The sequence below is a fragment of the Natator depressus genome, chromosome 7, assembly GCF_965152275.1.
Source record: "Natator depressus isolate rNatDep1 chromosome 7, rNatDep2.hap1, whole genome shotgun sequence".
Classification (NCBI taxonomy): Eukaryota; Metazoa; Chordata; order Testudines; family Cheloniidae; genus Natator; species Natator depressus.
The window spans coordinates 102,899,032-102,914,463 of NC_134240.1; the positions used below are offsets into that span (position 1 = coordinate 102,899,032).

General features: G+C 40.1%; 1 protein-coding gene across 3 annotated transcripts in view; it reads right to left on the reverse strand.

The window, feature by feature from the left end:
• The window catches only part of ZRANB1 (zinc finger RANBP2-type containing 1), a 74,701-nt gene that overhangs the window by 28,812 nt on the left and 30,457 nt on the right, over nucleotides 1-15,432 (reverse strand). For all 3 annotated transcript variants that reach the window (XM_074959183.1, XM_074959185.1, XM_074959186.1), the window contains 2 exons: nucleotides 2,279-2,466; nucleotides 111-264 (listed from right to left, as the gene is read on the reverse strand). In XM_074959183.1, coding sequence (XP_074815284.1) covers nucleotides 111-264; nucleotides 2,279-2,466 — 342 coding nt within the window. The remainder of the gene's footprint in view (nucleotides 1-110; nucleotides 265-2,278; nucleotides 2,467-15,432) is intronic.

Consider the following 15,432-nt stretch of genomic DNA (forward strand, 5'->3'; position numbering starts at 1 on the left):
TTGCAGAAGGGGGCGGAGGGTTGGGGCGGTGACAAAATGTGTTGGTAGTTTCATACATAATTAAAGTAACAAAGGCATCGTTGATAAAGTGCGGAGCATTTCATAATTACCTGCAGGTAATGTAAATGTTACAAGGTCAGTTAAAAAATAGCAAGCAAAATCTCCCTTTCGTTGATGAAGAGACGCAGCAATTTCACGCCGGATTTGTTCTGTAAGCTCTGGACACACCATCGCTGGAATGCACTTTGCCGCATGTTGTGATACCTGTAATATAACGGACTTATTTCACCTGATAGCCATTTATATTTAACCAAAAATAGTAAGAAGCGTTAGGCATTAGATAACATTTCATAGAAAATGTTTTGAGAAAAAGAGGAATAAGGAGGTGTTTAAAGTTGTTTATAAAGAAGGAATCTGGAATGAACACAACTGAGGGAAAAAGTGATCCCATCAAGACAGATGGAAAGTGCTCACATATGAGTGTAAATATCAGTCTCCTCAAAGACATTACAAATAAGTCAACAGCTATCATAAATGAGTGAATGCAAATACCGCTTACTCATTATGAAGCTAACAGGCACTAAACTGACCACCACATAACTTAGCCCTGAATCCAGCAAGAACCGAAATTGAACAGATGGCTGAAGGGGTGGGGTAGAATTAGATAACAGAAGCAAACAAAATGATGGTTCATAAAATGCTGATCCAAACTAGAACCACTGATGCCACTTGGTGACAGAAGGAAAAAGCCTGATGTTATGAATGGGCACAGATTACAATTTAGCATCCTCATGTAAATTTCTTCTTTGCTTCCGTATGTTACATGGGATTCTATACCGCATATTGAATGGGCTTGTCTGAGGAAACTTCCCATTTCTTACCTCCCACTTGCCAGAAGTCTAATAAGTGAGGAAATGACTATACATGGACCACACGAATTCTGAAGGATTCTGGCCATCGATGGCAGGAAAAAAGTCATTCGGTGATAAAAGTCATATATTAACATCAGGTACACATCTGGACTACACAATGGAGATATTTTAAAGTGATATTTGGAAGACATGCATTTTAAAGTGGTCATTACTCTGACAAACCTAGGGAACAGTATTACTACTATTTGCTAGGGTTCAGTACACATTTTCACAACTATTGCAGGTAAAAATAGCTGCTGACAAAATCAAAAATACAGGATTTTTCAGTGAAGCTAACTTTGTTTTAAATCTATCCATCAAACCAATTACATGTGTCCCTCACCACTTAAAATGTACAGTTGCATGTACTAACTGCACACAAATACAAACAGTTCTTCAGACTACCTGAAAACTTCCCACTAGTCTTCTCTTCTGCTGCTTTGTTCCTCACCCCCAGGCTTTAGATACAATTTTATATGCAGCTCATCCCCCTTCTCCCACACACTAGCTTCCTTGGGAAAAGCTAATCCCCCAACCCTACAGTAAGAGTAATTTTTCTCATTAGATTGTCCTTAAAAGTTGCATCGACTCCTGATTCAGTTCTAAGCAGGAAGGGGAGCAAACTGAGGCTCAGAGATTCTTCCCTGAAAGGAGGTAGTTTTGAAAGTACACAAGGGTGAATCTAAGCAGTGCTCTTGGTGAACTTCACATATCATGTGACCCATCTGTGCTAGGTCTATTCAGGCCTAATTTTTAGGTCCAACTTGGACTCAAGACCACCTAACCTGACTCCACCCAAAGAGGAGCAAGTTGCTCTCCAATCCACCTACAACCTTTTTCCCCCAAACCCAAGTAAGCCACAACACTGCTGCCCTCTGCCCGTCGAGTCATTTCTCCTCCTCCTGCCTGTGGAGTTGGCACAGCAGCAGCTGCATGCCTACTCCTCCCATGCGTTGCCCCCTGCTGCGCTGTATGCACTCTCGAGCAAGAGCTGCTACAACTCCCCAGCACACTCAGATACAGCAATTTAATTTTCTCCAAGTGTTTTGCTCTAGAGGCATTTCCTTTTCCCCAGACAAAAGCACGGGAGGCATCAAAGCCGTTTACTTCCACTGCAATAAGGTCAGGAAGTATGACCAAACTGCTTATATCTGACAAGAAACTTGTAAGATATCCGGATATGACAGTCTTGCTGTTTTAAGAGAACTATTTCTGAAAAATCAAACAGAAAAAAGGCACAAAGACGCTACTCATGCATTTGTCTGTCTCCATCGCCTAGCAAAGAAAGTTGCACTGCAATGATTGGAAACTGTGATAAGGTTATGTAAAATCTTTAGTTGATCTAAACAAAGGCCAAAGTAACTCACCTCTGTAAGCAAAATTGCTAGCATATTCTGCCTTTGAAAACGTATAGCCAGATGTACAAGTGTGTATCCCACATCAAAAGCAGAAGGGCGATTTAGCAGGCGTACTTCATCTGCTGTAAGCTGGCGTGCAATATCTCCTCCTGAGGACTTGTATGCTTCAACAGCAGCTAAATCACCTTCTACAACTCCTGAAGACACACAAAGCACATCACCTTTATTATCTAAAATGAAGCTGTTATTTTGGATCAAACTACCTTATTTCACAGTTTCCCTATGCCCATTGGACTCTAGTCTTTGAGAACAAAAGCAAAATTGCTCACACAGCTGTTTTTATTTTAGTATTCTGCAGTCTTGCACTTACCTTACCCACCAGACCAGTTCCATGCTCCAGCAAGCATATGCTTGGACACCAAGGCAGAGCAGGAGCCAGTGATCCAAGTAAGGCTTGGTGGTTATGGACCATCAGATGACACACTTGGTTTAAATATAGTATATAGCCCTTACATCTGACTATGGATGATGAAAATGGCCGCTCAGCAGAAAGTTGTATTTTGACAATTCAGCCTGCAGTTTATCTTAAAGCCTGTCAAAAATCAGTGTACTCTGTATATGCAAAAGTTTGTTTTGACAAATCCCTTCAAACATAACTTTTTTAATCTTGCCATTTATCACAGAAAATACTCTTGCACGAAGAAAATTTAATGTGAAATTGACATTCCATCCTAATATACAATATAAGATAGAAAGGCAATTCCATATTAAATTCCTCTTCTAATACTTACGGTAACTCCTTGATCAACTGTCATGAAAAGTATTCGTATAAAATATTTATTCAGTGCTTACAAGTACAGCCTTTCTAAACAACAATATTCCCTTTTTAAACCAGTGGCACTTGTCAGTAACCAAGATGAAAATAAATGCATTTGTCTGTTTCTGTGTATGCCAGTAGTGGTTGAGCCCCATGGAACTCTTTTACAGTTAAAGTGCAACTCTCAGAGCCCCACAAGTCCCGTCTCTCCCCCTGACCTAGGGGGGGTGGGGGGGGGACGGCGTGCAGAACTTGGGGCTTCTGCCCTGCAGTAGGGATGCAAAAGGTTAACCCACCTTAAATCATTAACCCCTGCCCCAGCTGTGCCAGCCCCACCACCCGATTGGCCCCAGCCTGCTGGATCAGCCCTTTAAATTGGTTAACCGTTTAAATGGAATATTTAATCACTTAAACCGTTTCCTTTTTAAATAGTATTTACATCCCTATCCTGCAGTGGGGTTAGGAGCTTCTGTCAGAGACAACTGGTACCTACTGAGAGTGGGGGCAGGGGGAATTTAAAGGTTCAGGGCCCACCCTCAGTGGCCCCTCCCTGCAGTTCCCAGGTGCTAGTTCCATGTTAAGAGGTAGTGGCAAACAGCTAGGAAGTGCAGGGAGGGGACGCTGCTTTAGCCCTAGCAGGCAAGCCACACGGGGCTGAAGCCCTGAGTCCTGGCAGGCACACCCTGGCTCTCTAACTTCTGAAGATTGTCATATGTGGCTCAGAGGGTCAGTAAGTTTGGCCACCCCTGGTGTATACCATACTCCATGTTTTCTAATAGCCCAAGTTTTACTCTTTAGGGAAGAAAATAATTTCTCCCTACCCCAAGCAGGTTTTGTTTTTTTTAATTTAAAAGGTACAGTTGACTAGAAGCTAAGCATATGTTTTCTTCCTAGTCAGTTTCAGAATAATTCTGTTGCGATGAAGCAACTGGGATTCACCTCCAATATGTGCTCGAATTTATACACTGGCATCACCACCCATTTTGTGCTATTAATAGCATTTTGTGCTGTTACATGCCACACACTATAAGACAGGCATTTGCCTTTTAAGAATTATATATTATATATAAAATCAATACTTTTTTTCCCTTTTTAAAAAACTAGCTCCTTCTGTATTTGAGCCTGGGAGTGAAAGCTCATATGACAGTCCTGCAGAACTACCATTAAGAGCAGTGGCTATTTATGCCCTGTCCAGTGGCTTCGTGGGTCTCTGGCCTGTTCATTCTTGAAATGTTGCTCCATCCTACCAGCCTATGTAGTCCCTGCTGCTTCTGTTCTAGAGTCTTATTCATTTCTTTTCCAACTGCCAGGAACTTCCAAGATCCCTTCCTGGGGACAAGCAGCAACTGCCAAGTCTTGTTCTCTCTATTACAGGTTAGATGGAGATTTCCATCCACCTTAATGATGAAAGGAATACAAAAACAACATTTTTCTGCCAAACCTCTTTGCTTCAGTGGCTGCAAGGGGAAGGAGCTGCTGCAGCACCTTAGAGCGGTAGTACCTAAACTTTTTAGTACTGATGCTCCTTCACAGATATTTTAAAAAAAATGGTGGGGATCTTCACTACCAAATACTTGTTTTTACTGACTCAGAACACTAGTATTCAAGGGGGACATTAGAGTTTGGACAGTTTTGTGATTTTATTCAACTACAGTCAGTTTAATTATACAATCTGCGTTTTTAAAACTAAAAAAGTTAAAAATATGGACTTTTTGGCAAGTTTGGACACAGCTTAACATTTTAGTGAGAAGAATGAGTTGGTTTCAAACCGCACAGTTGTACATTTAGTTGCATCTGATAGGCCACAGTGTCATTTTCCAAGTTTAAACAATTTCTGTTTAGTTTTCCACAGAAATCATCGCTGAAAACTCAGACTCAGAGATAGCTGGAAGCAAGCAGAAGCAGCACTTCCATAGTTTCACCAGTGAGGGCATGTCTATACTACAAAACTATGTTGATCTAAGTTTAGTCGGCATACAGCCACTGCAGTAATTAAATTGTTTTTGTGTGTCCTCACTAAGCTCCTTGTGTCGGTGGCACTCATCCTCACCAGGAGCGCTTGTACTGACTCTCCTATCAGTGCAGGTCATTGTAGGACAGCTTCTGAAAGCCAACAGTTAATGTAAGTAACACAGTGTCTGCACTGACACTGTGTCGACCTAACTACAGTCTCTCGTGGAGGTGTGGTTAAGTTGGTGTAGCAGAGTAGTTACGTCGGTGGGAGTGAAATTTTAGCGTAGACACTTACATAGTTAGGTCAACGAAAACTGCCTTGCATCGACCTAACTCTGTAACTCTCACAATCTAGAATTCCTGGTTTGCTAGATTTGAAAACCCGGTCTTCAGCCTGATCACTCAACAATTCTAAGAAATTTTCTTGAGCCAAGATACTTAATGTTGGAATGGTATCAACTGTTAACAAGCAGAGATTTCAAATTCAGCTGGTATCATCAGATGTATCTACAGCTCCACGAAAAAATTCCTCAAAATGGGAATACAATCTAGACAAAAATCAAATATTAACTCATTTAATAGCATTTGAACCATTTTGAATTTTTTTTTTTTAAAGTCTGATAACACTTGATAACTTCCTTTTCAACATGGAATCTCCAAAGACAAAGCTTCTTCGAGAATTCCTTGATTCCGTCTTTCGTATCAGTTTTATTTGTATTCCTACCTTTAAGTATTAGGTTCAGTGCATTCAATTTGCCAAATACGTCTACCATGTAAGCTAACAAAGTCAAGAAGTCCACTTACACATGTCATCTGCAAAATGTATGCTCACAACTGTTTACCTAAGTTACATATACAGAAATGCCAACAATTGCTCATACCCAGATTTATAAATCTGGTCCATTGCAGGCATATGGCAGGCTTATTTATTGAAAAGAGTGGCTTTCAGAAATGTTAAGTTTATGTTGTAGGTGGCTCATTTTATCTAGAGAAAGTAGATTTGTGGTGAAATTTATTCCATGAGCAAGACTAAGCAAACTTTCTAGTTCCTAGACTAAAAGACAGGACACAAATATGATTTTTTACAGCAAAAAGGAAAAGTGGAAGCAATTATCTCTGTACCAGCATGTTAGCACCATAAACCAGGTGAATCTGTGAGAGTTGATCCTATTTAAAACACTCCTTCAAAGCACTATGAACAGAAGTATCCTTCATACCTGCAAAACTGTGCACCTTTTAGAAAAGTCTTGACAACTTTACAGGGACTCCGCAAACACGGATAACAATCTTTCAAAATTGAACTGAATTAGCAATTAATGGAATGTGTCTAGACAAATTTACATGAGAGAATGTATTATAAAGTAGAATCGAGAAACCAGATACTAGGATATTCTATTCTGACATGATTTTGAGAAGGGTAGCTAAAAAAAAAAACAAAAAACAAAAAAAACAGAATTGATTTAAAGGGTCGTGAACTTTTTCTGTTGCCTTCAGCATTCATCTGGAAGCTCTGCAAAATTGCTTTATCTAAACTGATTCCCCCTCCTTAGTGTCTAAGGAGCTTAAATTATTTACAACCTTGTTTAAATACCAGCAATAATGTCAGCACAACACAGGGAATGATCCTTACTTAAGTGCTTCTGCAAAGCCAATAGGGACAAGTCATGCAGCAGCTTTTAAAAAATGTCTTTGGAAGCGATTAATAAGATACGAATCACAGCAATTGCAGGCAGCCATTACTAAGATTAAGGATATGGTCTAACTTTCATTTCAACAACCCTTTTTCCATGTGTTCATATTTTTTCTTTGGGCTGAAAATGTCTATGCTTAACATTTTTAAAAGGTGACCTGCACAGGAGTTTATTTTGTTTTAAATTAAGCTACTGCCCACCCTCCACCCTCATATGATATATAAAGGTAAGATGACAGGGTTTTTTTTTGTTTTGTTTTGTAATCTATACTTATCATGTATGTCAAGTCTGGCCTTCCCTAGTTTCAATCAAAGGCCTCTTTTGGGTCCTAGATCTTGTTTACATTAAACTATCAAAACATTTCCCACTAATGTCAGCAATGCTCAGAGCACTAGTGTAGACACCCCACCAGCATTTTTTTCAACAATCAACATAATGTTGAAAATTGTGTCAGCAGCCAAGTAGCCAATATGTTCTAACCTTAACCCCCGGTCTACACACTGGTTTTGTACCAATTTAACTATTTTGGTCTGGGATGGGTTGGGTTTTTAACCAAAAGAATTAAATTGGGTACAACTTCTAGTGTCAAAAGATGTGTATACAAAGGTATCCAGTATCAATATATTTTCCTAAATGTATGGGACTAGCTACACTGATGTCAGTATCTTTATATCAGCAAAACTGTGTCCACACTGGCAGCACACGGAACTGCTTTAATTATAATGGCATGGTAAAAACAAGACAATTTTGTGTATAAAGTTCTTAGAGTGGGTTTATGGGTTTTTTTGGTGTTGATTAATCTTTATTTTCTTTTAAATAGGAAAAAAGCTAAACTGAAAGAAAGCACTTTAATATGTATACACACAAACTTGCATTCTAACTAAACTGGATTAAAAACACTTTGTTAATCATGTGCAAGACTGTGCATAGACAAGAGCCTAGTTTAGGCACGGATTTAAACTAAAAGCTTTCCAAGTTCAGGGTTTCTGTACTTATGCAGATGGAAATACCATGGTAAACAGGGCTGTGTTCTCATGTTTATTCAGAGAAAATGCTTCACCTACTTAAGGAAGTTGTTGTGCCTCACCCTTTGAATAGATGACAATTAGCTTAATTATTCCTTGAATTGCCTGAAGGGCTCTAAGTACATTTACATGGCTGTTTTTAGCCCTGCAGCCCAAGCCCCATAAGCCCAAATCAACTGATCCAGGCATTGAGACTCAGTGCTGTTGGTTTTTCTTTGCAATTTAGACATAGCCCCAGTCTACCTTCCTCTCTATCTCGGCTATCTTTTGCTTTTCCAGCCATCGAATTTCTGCTAGGTTCTGTTTATGCTCAAGTTGCAGTTTATTTGCTGCCTTTCGCATTCTAATTTTTTCTGCAGCTTCTGTAGCATCAGGTAAGGGCTGTGCTCCTGCCTTTTGATCACTGGCCATTAACAGATTTCTCAGTTCTTGATTTGTAGCTTTCTTTCTAAAGCTTATCCCCTTTTCTGAACACAAACCTTCCAGGGCTTTTTTGCCAAGGCCCTCATATGCTCTTCGCTCACCCATTGCAACTGCTTTTTAACCAAACTCTCAATACCAAAATTCAAATTTTCCACCCTCACTCTGAACTCCTTGCCCCATTCTCTTTACAAACACTGCACATCCCTTGGCTGTTCATCAGATTTCTCTCTCCTCTTCCTGCCCACCCCCATACCACTGGTTCCCAGTCTCTTTGCCCAGCCAGCCCTCAACTCTCTCCCTACCTTAACTCTCAGTCTCTCCCTACCCCTAGGCTCCCTCTCTTAATCTACTCAACCCTCCCTCCACACACACAAACTCCTCCCTCAGGTCTGGTTCTTGTTCCCTCTGCATTCACATCAGGTAGCTTCCTCCTTCACACTGCTTGGGCATCAGCAGGGACAGGCGAAGGACAGAGAGGCTCCCTGCTCAGTACCGTGCCCAGCACACAACAGCCCAGAGCTGCAACTGAGGAAAAGTCCTGTTCAGTATCAGGTTGAAACATGTCAGAGCAATGGACTCTCTGGAGATTTTGGCTACAAAGACCTAGCAAGTCTCTATTAACCATGTGCAAACAGAAGTTTTTCCAACAGGTTTCAACCTAGCCAAATTTGGGTAGATTTTCACTGAAACAGCTAAAGGCACATTCCTGACACAAAAGCTGTCCTCTGCCAAATTTCAAGGAGGGCATTGAAATTTTTCCACAGAAAAGGTTGTCAGAATTTAACATGGACAAAGCAACTCTCCCCAGCCTTTATCCTAGAAACAGCTGAAACACTTTGGTTGAAATTTTCCAAAAAACGAATCCGCAGGAAGCAGGCATGGAAAATTTCAGCCAATCAGCCAGAGTCAGAAGCAACCAAAAACAAGGAAAGTGTTGGGCAACCCTGTTAATAGGTAGTGCTATCAGCCCTACATATAAGTGACAAGATACTACATATTCACAGAGTTTAAGCTCAGAAGGGATCAGAAGATCCTCCAGTCTGACCTCCTGGAGGCCGTTAAGTTACCCAGTGACCCTGTGCAGAACTCAATTAGTGTATGGCTAAAGCAGGACTTCTAAAAAGACACCAATTCCCTTGGCAGCCTGTTCATCACAATTATACCATCTTTACAAGACTATCCTTACAAGTCTCTAATGGCTTACAGCAAGTCACAGAGAACATCTATTATATAGGACCCTACCAAATTCACAGTCCATTTTGGTTAATTTCATGGCCAGAGGGTTTTTTTAATTGGTCAATTTCACTATTTCAGATGTTTACATCTGAAATTTCATGGTGTTGTAACCATGGAGGTCCCAACCCAAAATAGGACTATGGGGGAGGTTTCAAAGCTGTTGTAGGGGGGTGGCAGGATTTCCACCTTCAGTTCTGCAGAGCTTCCTGCAACTGGAAGAGGCTCCTGGAAGTGGAGGTGGGTCCAATCACTCCAGTGCTGCTCATAACTACTAGTCACAGCCAGTGGTGGATTAACGCATGGGCCCTGGCCAATTGGGAAAAATGGGTGCCCCAAGCCCAGGCAGGAACTGGAGGGAGAGGAGGGACACTGAGCAGAAGCCCTAAGTCCAGGTGCTCCAAGTCCAGGCAGGAGTCCGGGGGGGGGGAGCTTGGTGGCCTGGAGCTTGGTGGTTTTATTATCTCAAGGGAGAGTTCTTTCCCATAGGCATAGAGAGAGAGTCTTCACCAGCTGCACCACTGCAGTGCTGTACATGTAGACAAATCCTCAATGTGTAAATCATCCTGCTACCCCAAATAACTACAACTAGCCAATCGTTCTTCCCAACATTAAAAGAAAAAGGCAGGCTCTGCAATGCGGCAGGATCTCCTCCTTTCTCACATAATTTCTCTCAGCACCTCCAACAAGGTACCATGGTTGCTGCATTTTGTCCAAGCACTCTCTCAAAGATATCATACTCCATGTTTGCAAAGCATGCCAGTTTTATGAATGCTTAGATACATATAATACCATTAGTAAAAAATCGAAGTGAAGAGAAGAAACAGGGCAGCCTGTAACAACCAAAACAAACTCAGGGATGAAACAAAACTAAACGAGAGACATATGCTGGCACACTAGGAATGAAGTAAATGTCCTTTTAAGGATACACTGAAAAATAAGATTTATTACAGATTAGTCTAAATATTTTGGATGTGCATAAGAAATGCATTTAAAACTTTCATATACTGTACCACTTAACTAAAACAGAAGGAAAATATGTATTTTATCATTGAGAAATCAACTAAACTATTTTATGACTGATAAGAATGTTGCTTACTAGTTCTCAACTTATGCTTATGCTCAAATAAATTGGTTAGTCTGTAAGGTGCCACAAGTACTCCTTTTCTTTTTGTGAATACACACTAACATGGCTGTTACTCTGAAACCAACTTATAATGGGAAGTTGGGATAATTCAAACAGTTACTTATGGTATAGAAAGTAAAAGTCATGCTACAAAATGCCAATATCTTAAAAGTATTCTAATTTGACTAGGTAATAATGAAAAAATTCATTCTTTTGTCATTTGTCTCATTATGATTGTAAGCCACTTGCAGGATTGAGAACTAGAGGTGCAAGTGACAGTGACCCAATATCCATGACTGGAAATATGGCCATGTATACTTACAAAAATATGCCAGCCTATCAATGTTTCTCCACTAAGCATGGGGAAAAGGGAAAGTAAAAAAGACCTCTAAAACTGACAAAGCATCAGAAAGAGCAAGCTACGAGAAGGGCAAAACCAAAGGCCATTGTTATATCTTCTGTCACTAGAATTCCTTGGAAAGGAAGGCTTAGCTACACATTGGAGAATTGAGTGAGGTGTGGTAGAAAGTGAACATTGATGGGGGTTTGGCTTTGGAAGGAGATATACTTGAACAAAAAAATTTTTTAAAATAGCAGACATTTCTAACCTTGTACAAGAAGCAAGTTCCATTTTAGCCTTCTTATTTCATTTGCTTCTTAAACTTGTCTAAAGATCATTGTAAGTCTATCCTTCCCAAAGCTCTCATACTCCATGTTTGCAAAGTGTTACATTACTGATACCACCATGATACATTACAGTATGGCAGGACAATTTAGGCCAAACTTGAGTCAAGGTAAGAAGAGACTAAGCCACATTTAAGCATGTTATGGGTATAATGAGCAAACATTTTCTTGAATAGCTTTCAAGACACAGAACTCTGTGCACTAAAAACACACACACACACACACTCTCTCAGTTCAAAGCAAAGGGAATAGGTGGTCTGCCAAGTTGGAACTACAAAGCAACATTAATGGATTCCCTTTAGAAAATTTCAGATAAGCAAACACTTTCACATCACTTATAATGACCATGCACTAGTTTTACTGGAAAATACAGAATATGCTAACTAAAGAGCCTGATCATTTGACAGCTTTGCAATTCTAATGAGAATTGAAAATGAGTTAAAAGAATGAGGCATCAAGCGCAGAATCAAACGTGTTCTTCGTCCTTGAACAGTAAGGTCAGAAGAATATTTTGAACCCATACTACAGGCTACTGAATATTAGTTTCCTTAGATTATCCCTGCTTTAAATTTTTATCTACCAAGTAGTTTCATTAGAGAGTCACAAAGGTCTTCACAAAGATCAACACACCAATGTGTTGCTTACTTCATTGGACTATTTTTATTCCTGGGGGAATTCTGTGCGCAGAATACACATTCGGGAAGAAAGGCACTTCAGTTACACCTTTCTCCCACCAGGGGCTGCTATGGCACCAAAAGAGAGGACAGCCCACTCTGTCCGCCACAGAGAGGGAGAGGGGTACGCTGCCTTCCTCACAGCACCTTGTCTGCAGGGCCAGGTGAGAAGGTATGGGGGGACGGACAGAGCAGGGCACATGGAGCTCCTGGGGGAGGGGGGTCATAAATTGGGATTCAGAAGGGCTATGGGGGGACAGACTAGGGCGGGGGCACAAGAGCTAGCAGCTGAAAGGGCATGGGAGTGCATGGACACATGGGGTACAGCGACATATGGTGACAAGGGGTGGCTAAGTGGGGCACAGGGATGGAGGGAGAGGCTAGGGGTCAGCCAGGCTCTGCATGGGGGAGGCTCCCCAACTCTCTAACAATCCCTCCACCCCAAAACAATCCTGTTCCATAATTCTCCCACCCACACCCAACAACCCTCCAAAGTTTACACCCAGGCTCCTTCCCAGCAATTACTTCCTTCTTCCTCAGCTCCTACATTACCTCCTCAACTCCCCAAAGCCTTTGCACTGCTTATGAGGGGTGTGGGGGGGGGGGAAGGGAATATGTTTCTGTACTATAGTTTAAATGAATTTTTACTCAAAAGCTTAGTATTAAAATGCCTAGTAAGGAATCTATTTGTCAAAAACATTTCTTAAATCTTTTTTGTTGTCCGTATTATTACAGACATACTTGCTGACAGGTATTTTGAAATAAATTACCAAAATAATTGAAACTGGTTGATTATATTGTGTTATTTATTTTAAAATATTGTGTGCAGAATTTTTAATTTTTTGGCACAGAATTCCCCCAGGAGTATTTAATGACAATGTTAAACAACATTTTATTAACAGCCTGATCTCAAAATTAGTTATAGCGTCGAACAGTAGTATCTTAACATTTTTTTACATAAATATTGGGTGTGATTATATGAATAGACAAATTAAGTTTTAAAAATTCCTTCAGACTTATGACTGTAAGCACAGTTGCAATGACAACCAAAATCAGCAAGAGCGAAACTGCTGCCCCTCCCAAGATATAGGCTTGAAGGTAGGATCACTGCATCAAGAACATGTGCCTCTGGAGTTTGTTGCCTCTGTGTACAAGCACAACATATTCTCCAAGTTGAGGTGCAAATCTTTTCGTGTCTAGTGCAATTCTGAATGTTCGAGAGGCAACATGATCTAGAAGCTAGAGCAGAGCAATGAAGTTGGGAGGACAGGGTTCTCTTACCAACTGCCACAACCTCTGCGCCTCACATTTCCTCATCTGTAAAATCAGTCATTACCATTTTCAAGCCCCGGGAGATCTTTAGACAGTGCAGTTGGTACACAGGATATTAAACATGACCAGCAAAAGGCGAAGAAAATGGGTTTCCCTCTTGCACATTTAAATTTTGTTGGAAAATTTTATTTCCTTGCCCTATTTTTGTACCTTTGGTTAAAACATGGTCTAAATCAGAACCATTGCACTAGTTTAAATACATTGATCTAGTTAAACTGATGCAAACCTCTAACACGGGTGCACTTAAATCAATTTAACTCAAATTAGTTTAGCTTCATTTGTAAGTATATTAGTTTGCATTGATAAGTTCAGCAAGGGTAAACTGGTTTAAGTACAATTACATTAGGGTGTTGCACCAGTTTAACTAAGTAGATTTTAAATTTAAACAAACTGGTTCAACTTTCCTAATATATACACAAGCCCTTAATTAAATTTGCTCAGATGCTTTCATACATCGGTGCTGAGGAGTTAGAACTGAACTGAACTGCAAGAGAAGCAGAAGTGTGATATTTTATCAGTAATCGTTATTGGTGTCTTTAAGAAGTGGTTTTCTCTGGACGAAATAAGCCTTATATTATCATATTATATAGAACATATGAAAAATGCTTAAATCCAAAATACATAAAATGCAACTTTTTTTAAATTGCACAAGATTAGTAACTATTGGCCTCCATATGAAGGTATTACCTTTTAAAGAAGTATCACAGGGGAAAATCCATGAAATCTTCATCATGAGACCTGCAAAGTTCAGCACATGCTACTCACAATTGGCATTCTGGATTCCCCCAGAGGCTTTTAAAGCTTCACGGTTACTTAACGTATCTAATAGAGTAAATCTGATGTTTTGGTCACTCTGATCCCTTACTAAGGACCTTATTAGACCAAGGCACCTTCAAAATACATTCATATTTAAGTAATTCAAGAAACAAGCAAATTACTATAGCCTTATACAAAGTAGTGTATGTACAGGATGTTCTATAATTGTTTTTGCAGTTTTACACCAGACAGCAATTTAGTTATCACTGTTCTGGAACAAACTTTTCAAGTATTTTATATTTCAAATCTCAGAATACAAGAAAGATTCAAATACTGCAGGATATCCCAGAGGAAATTTTTTCTATCTTTCAGACATCGTGAAGGGAAAAAAAAAAAAAATCGTATTTCACTGATCTGACATCTAATAAGACTGCATTTAAAAAAGCGCTAACTAGATATCCATAGGGCAAACAAAGGATCTCTAACAATAACTCTACACATGATTGGCATGCAAGAAAAATATCTTTTACCTGTGCCATTTGAGGAAGGAAAAGGGATGGTGAAAAGAAGCGACTATGGGGAAAAAACATGTCCAGTATACATTTTAATGGCTACCATCATTTGAAAGATTATGAGGGAGGAATCTGCCTTCTTTCAAAAGGAGGACATAAAAGCTTGAAGTCTATGCATGAAACTCTTGACCCATCAAAGGAGAGCACTGCGTCTTTTAGCTCATTGAAATGCACGTCCATATACACAATAAGAACATTTACTTGCAGCCAAATAGATTACATAATGGTGTTTCACAAATCAGTTCTTGAACAATGCCAAGTGCAATGAAGTCGCTTCATGACACATCAAGGAATGGTATGAGACAAACATTATTAGAGCTGGAATTTCAAAAGAAGCATCCTACTTCAAAATCATTGTAAATTTCAAGTATTTAACCTACTCATATGCATAAGCCTCAAAATTTCTGCTTGTGGGCAGTTACATCACAAAAATTAACTCACAAAGTCAATGACTGGAGAAAACCCTGCTCTCAGGTCTCTGTTCTTTACCAGCATTGGAAGCATTACCCAGAATTTCCTTAGGAAAGCACTAAAATACAAAACAAAATTGGCAAAAAGAAAAGGAGTACTTGTGGCACCTTAGAGACTAACACATTTATTTGAGCATAAGCTTTTGTGAGCTACAGCTCATTTCATCAGATGCATGCAGTGGAAAATACAGTGGGGAGATTTATATACACAGAACATGAAACAATGGGTGTTACCATTCACACTGTAACAAGAGTGATCAGGTAAGGTGAGCTATTACCAGCAGGAGGGGGGGTGAGGAGGAGGAGGAGACGGGACCTTTTGTAGCGATAGTCAAGGTGGGCCATTTCCAGCAGTTGACAAGAACATCTGAGGAATTGGGTGGTGGGGGGGGGGGGGGGCGGCGGCG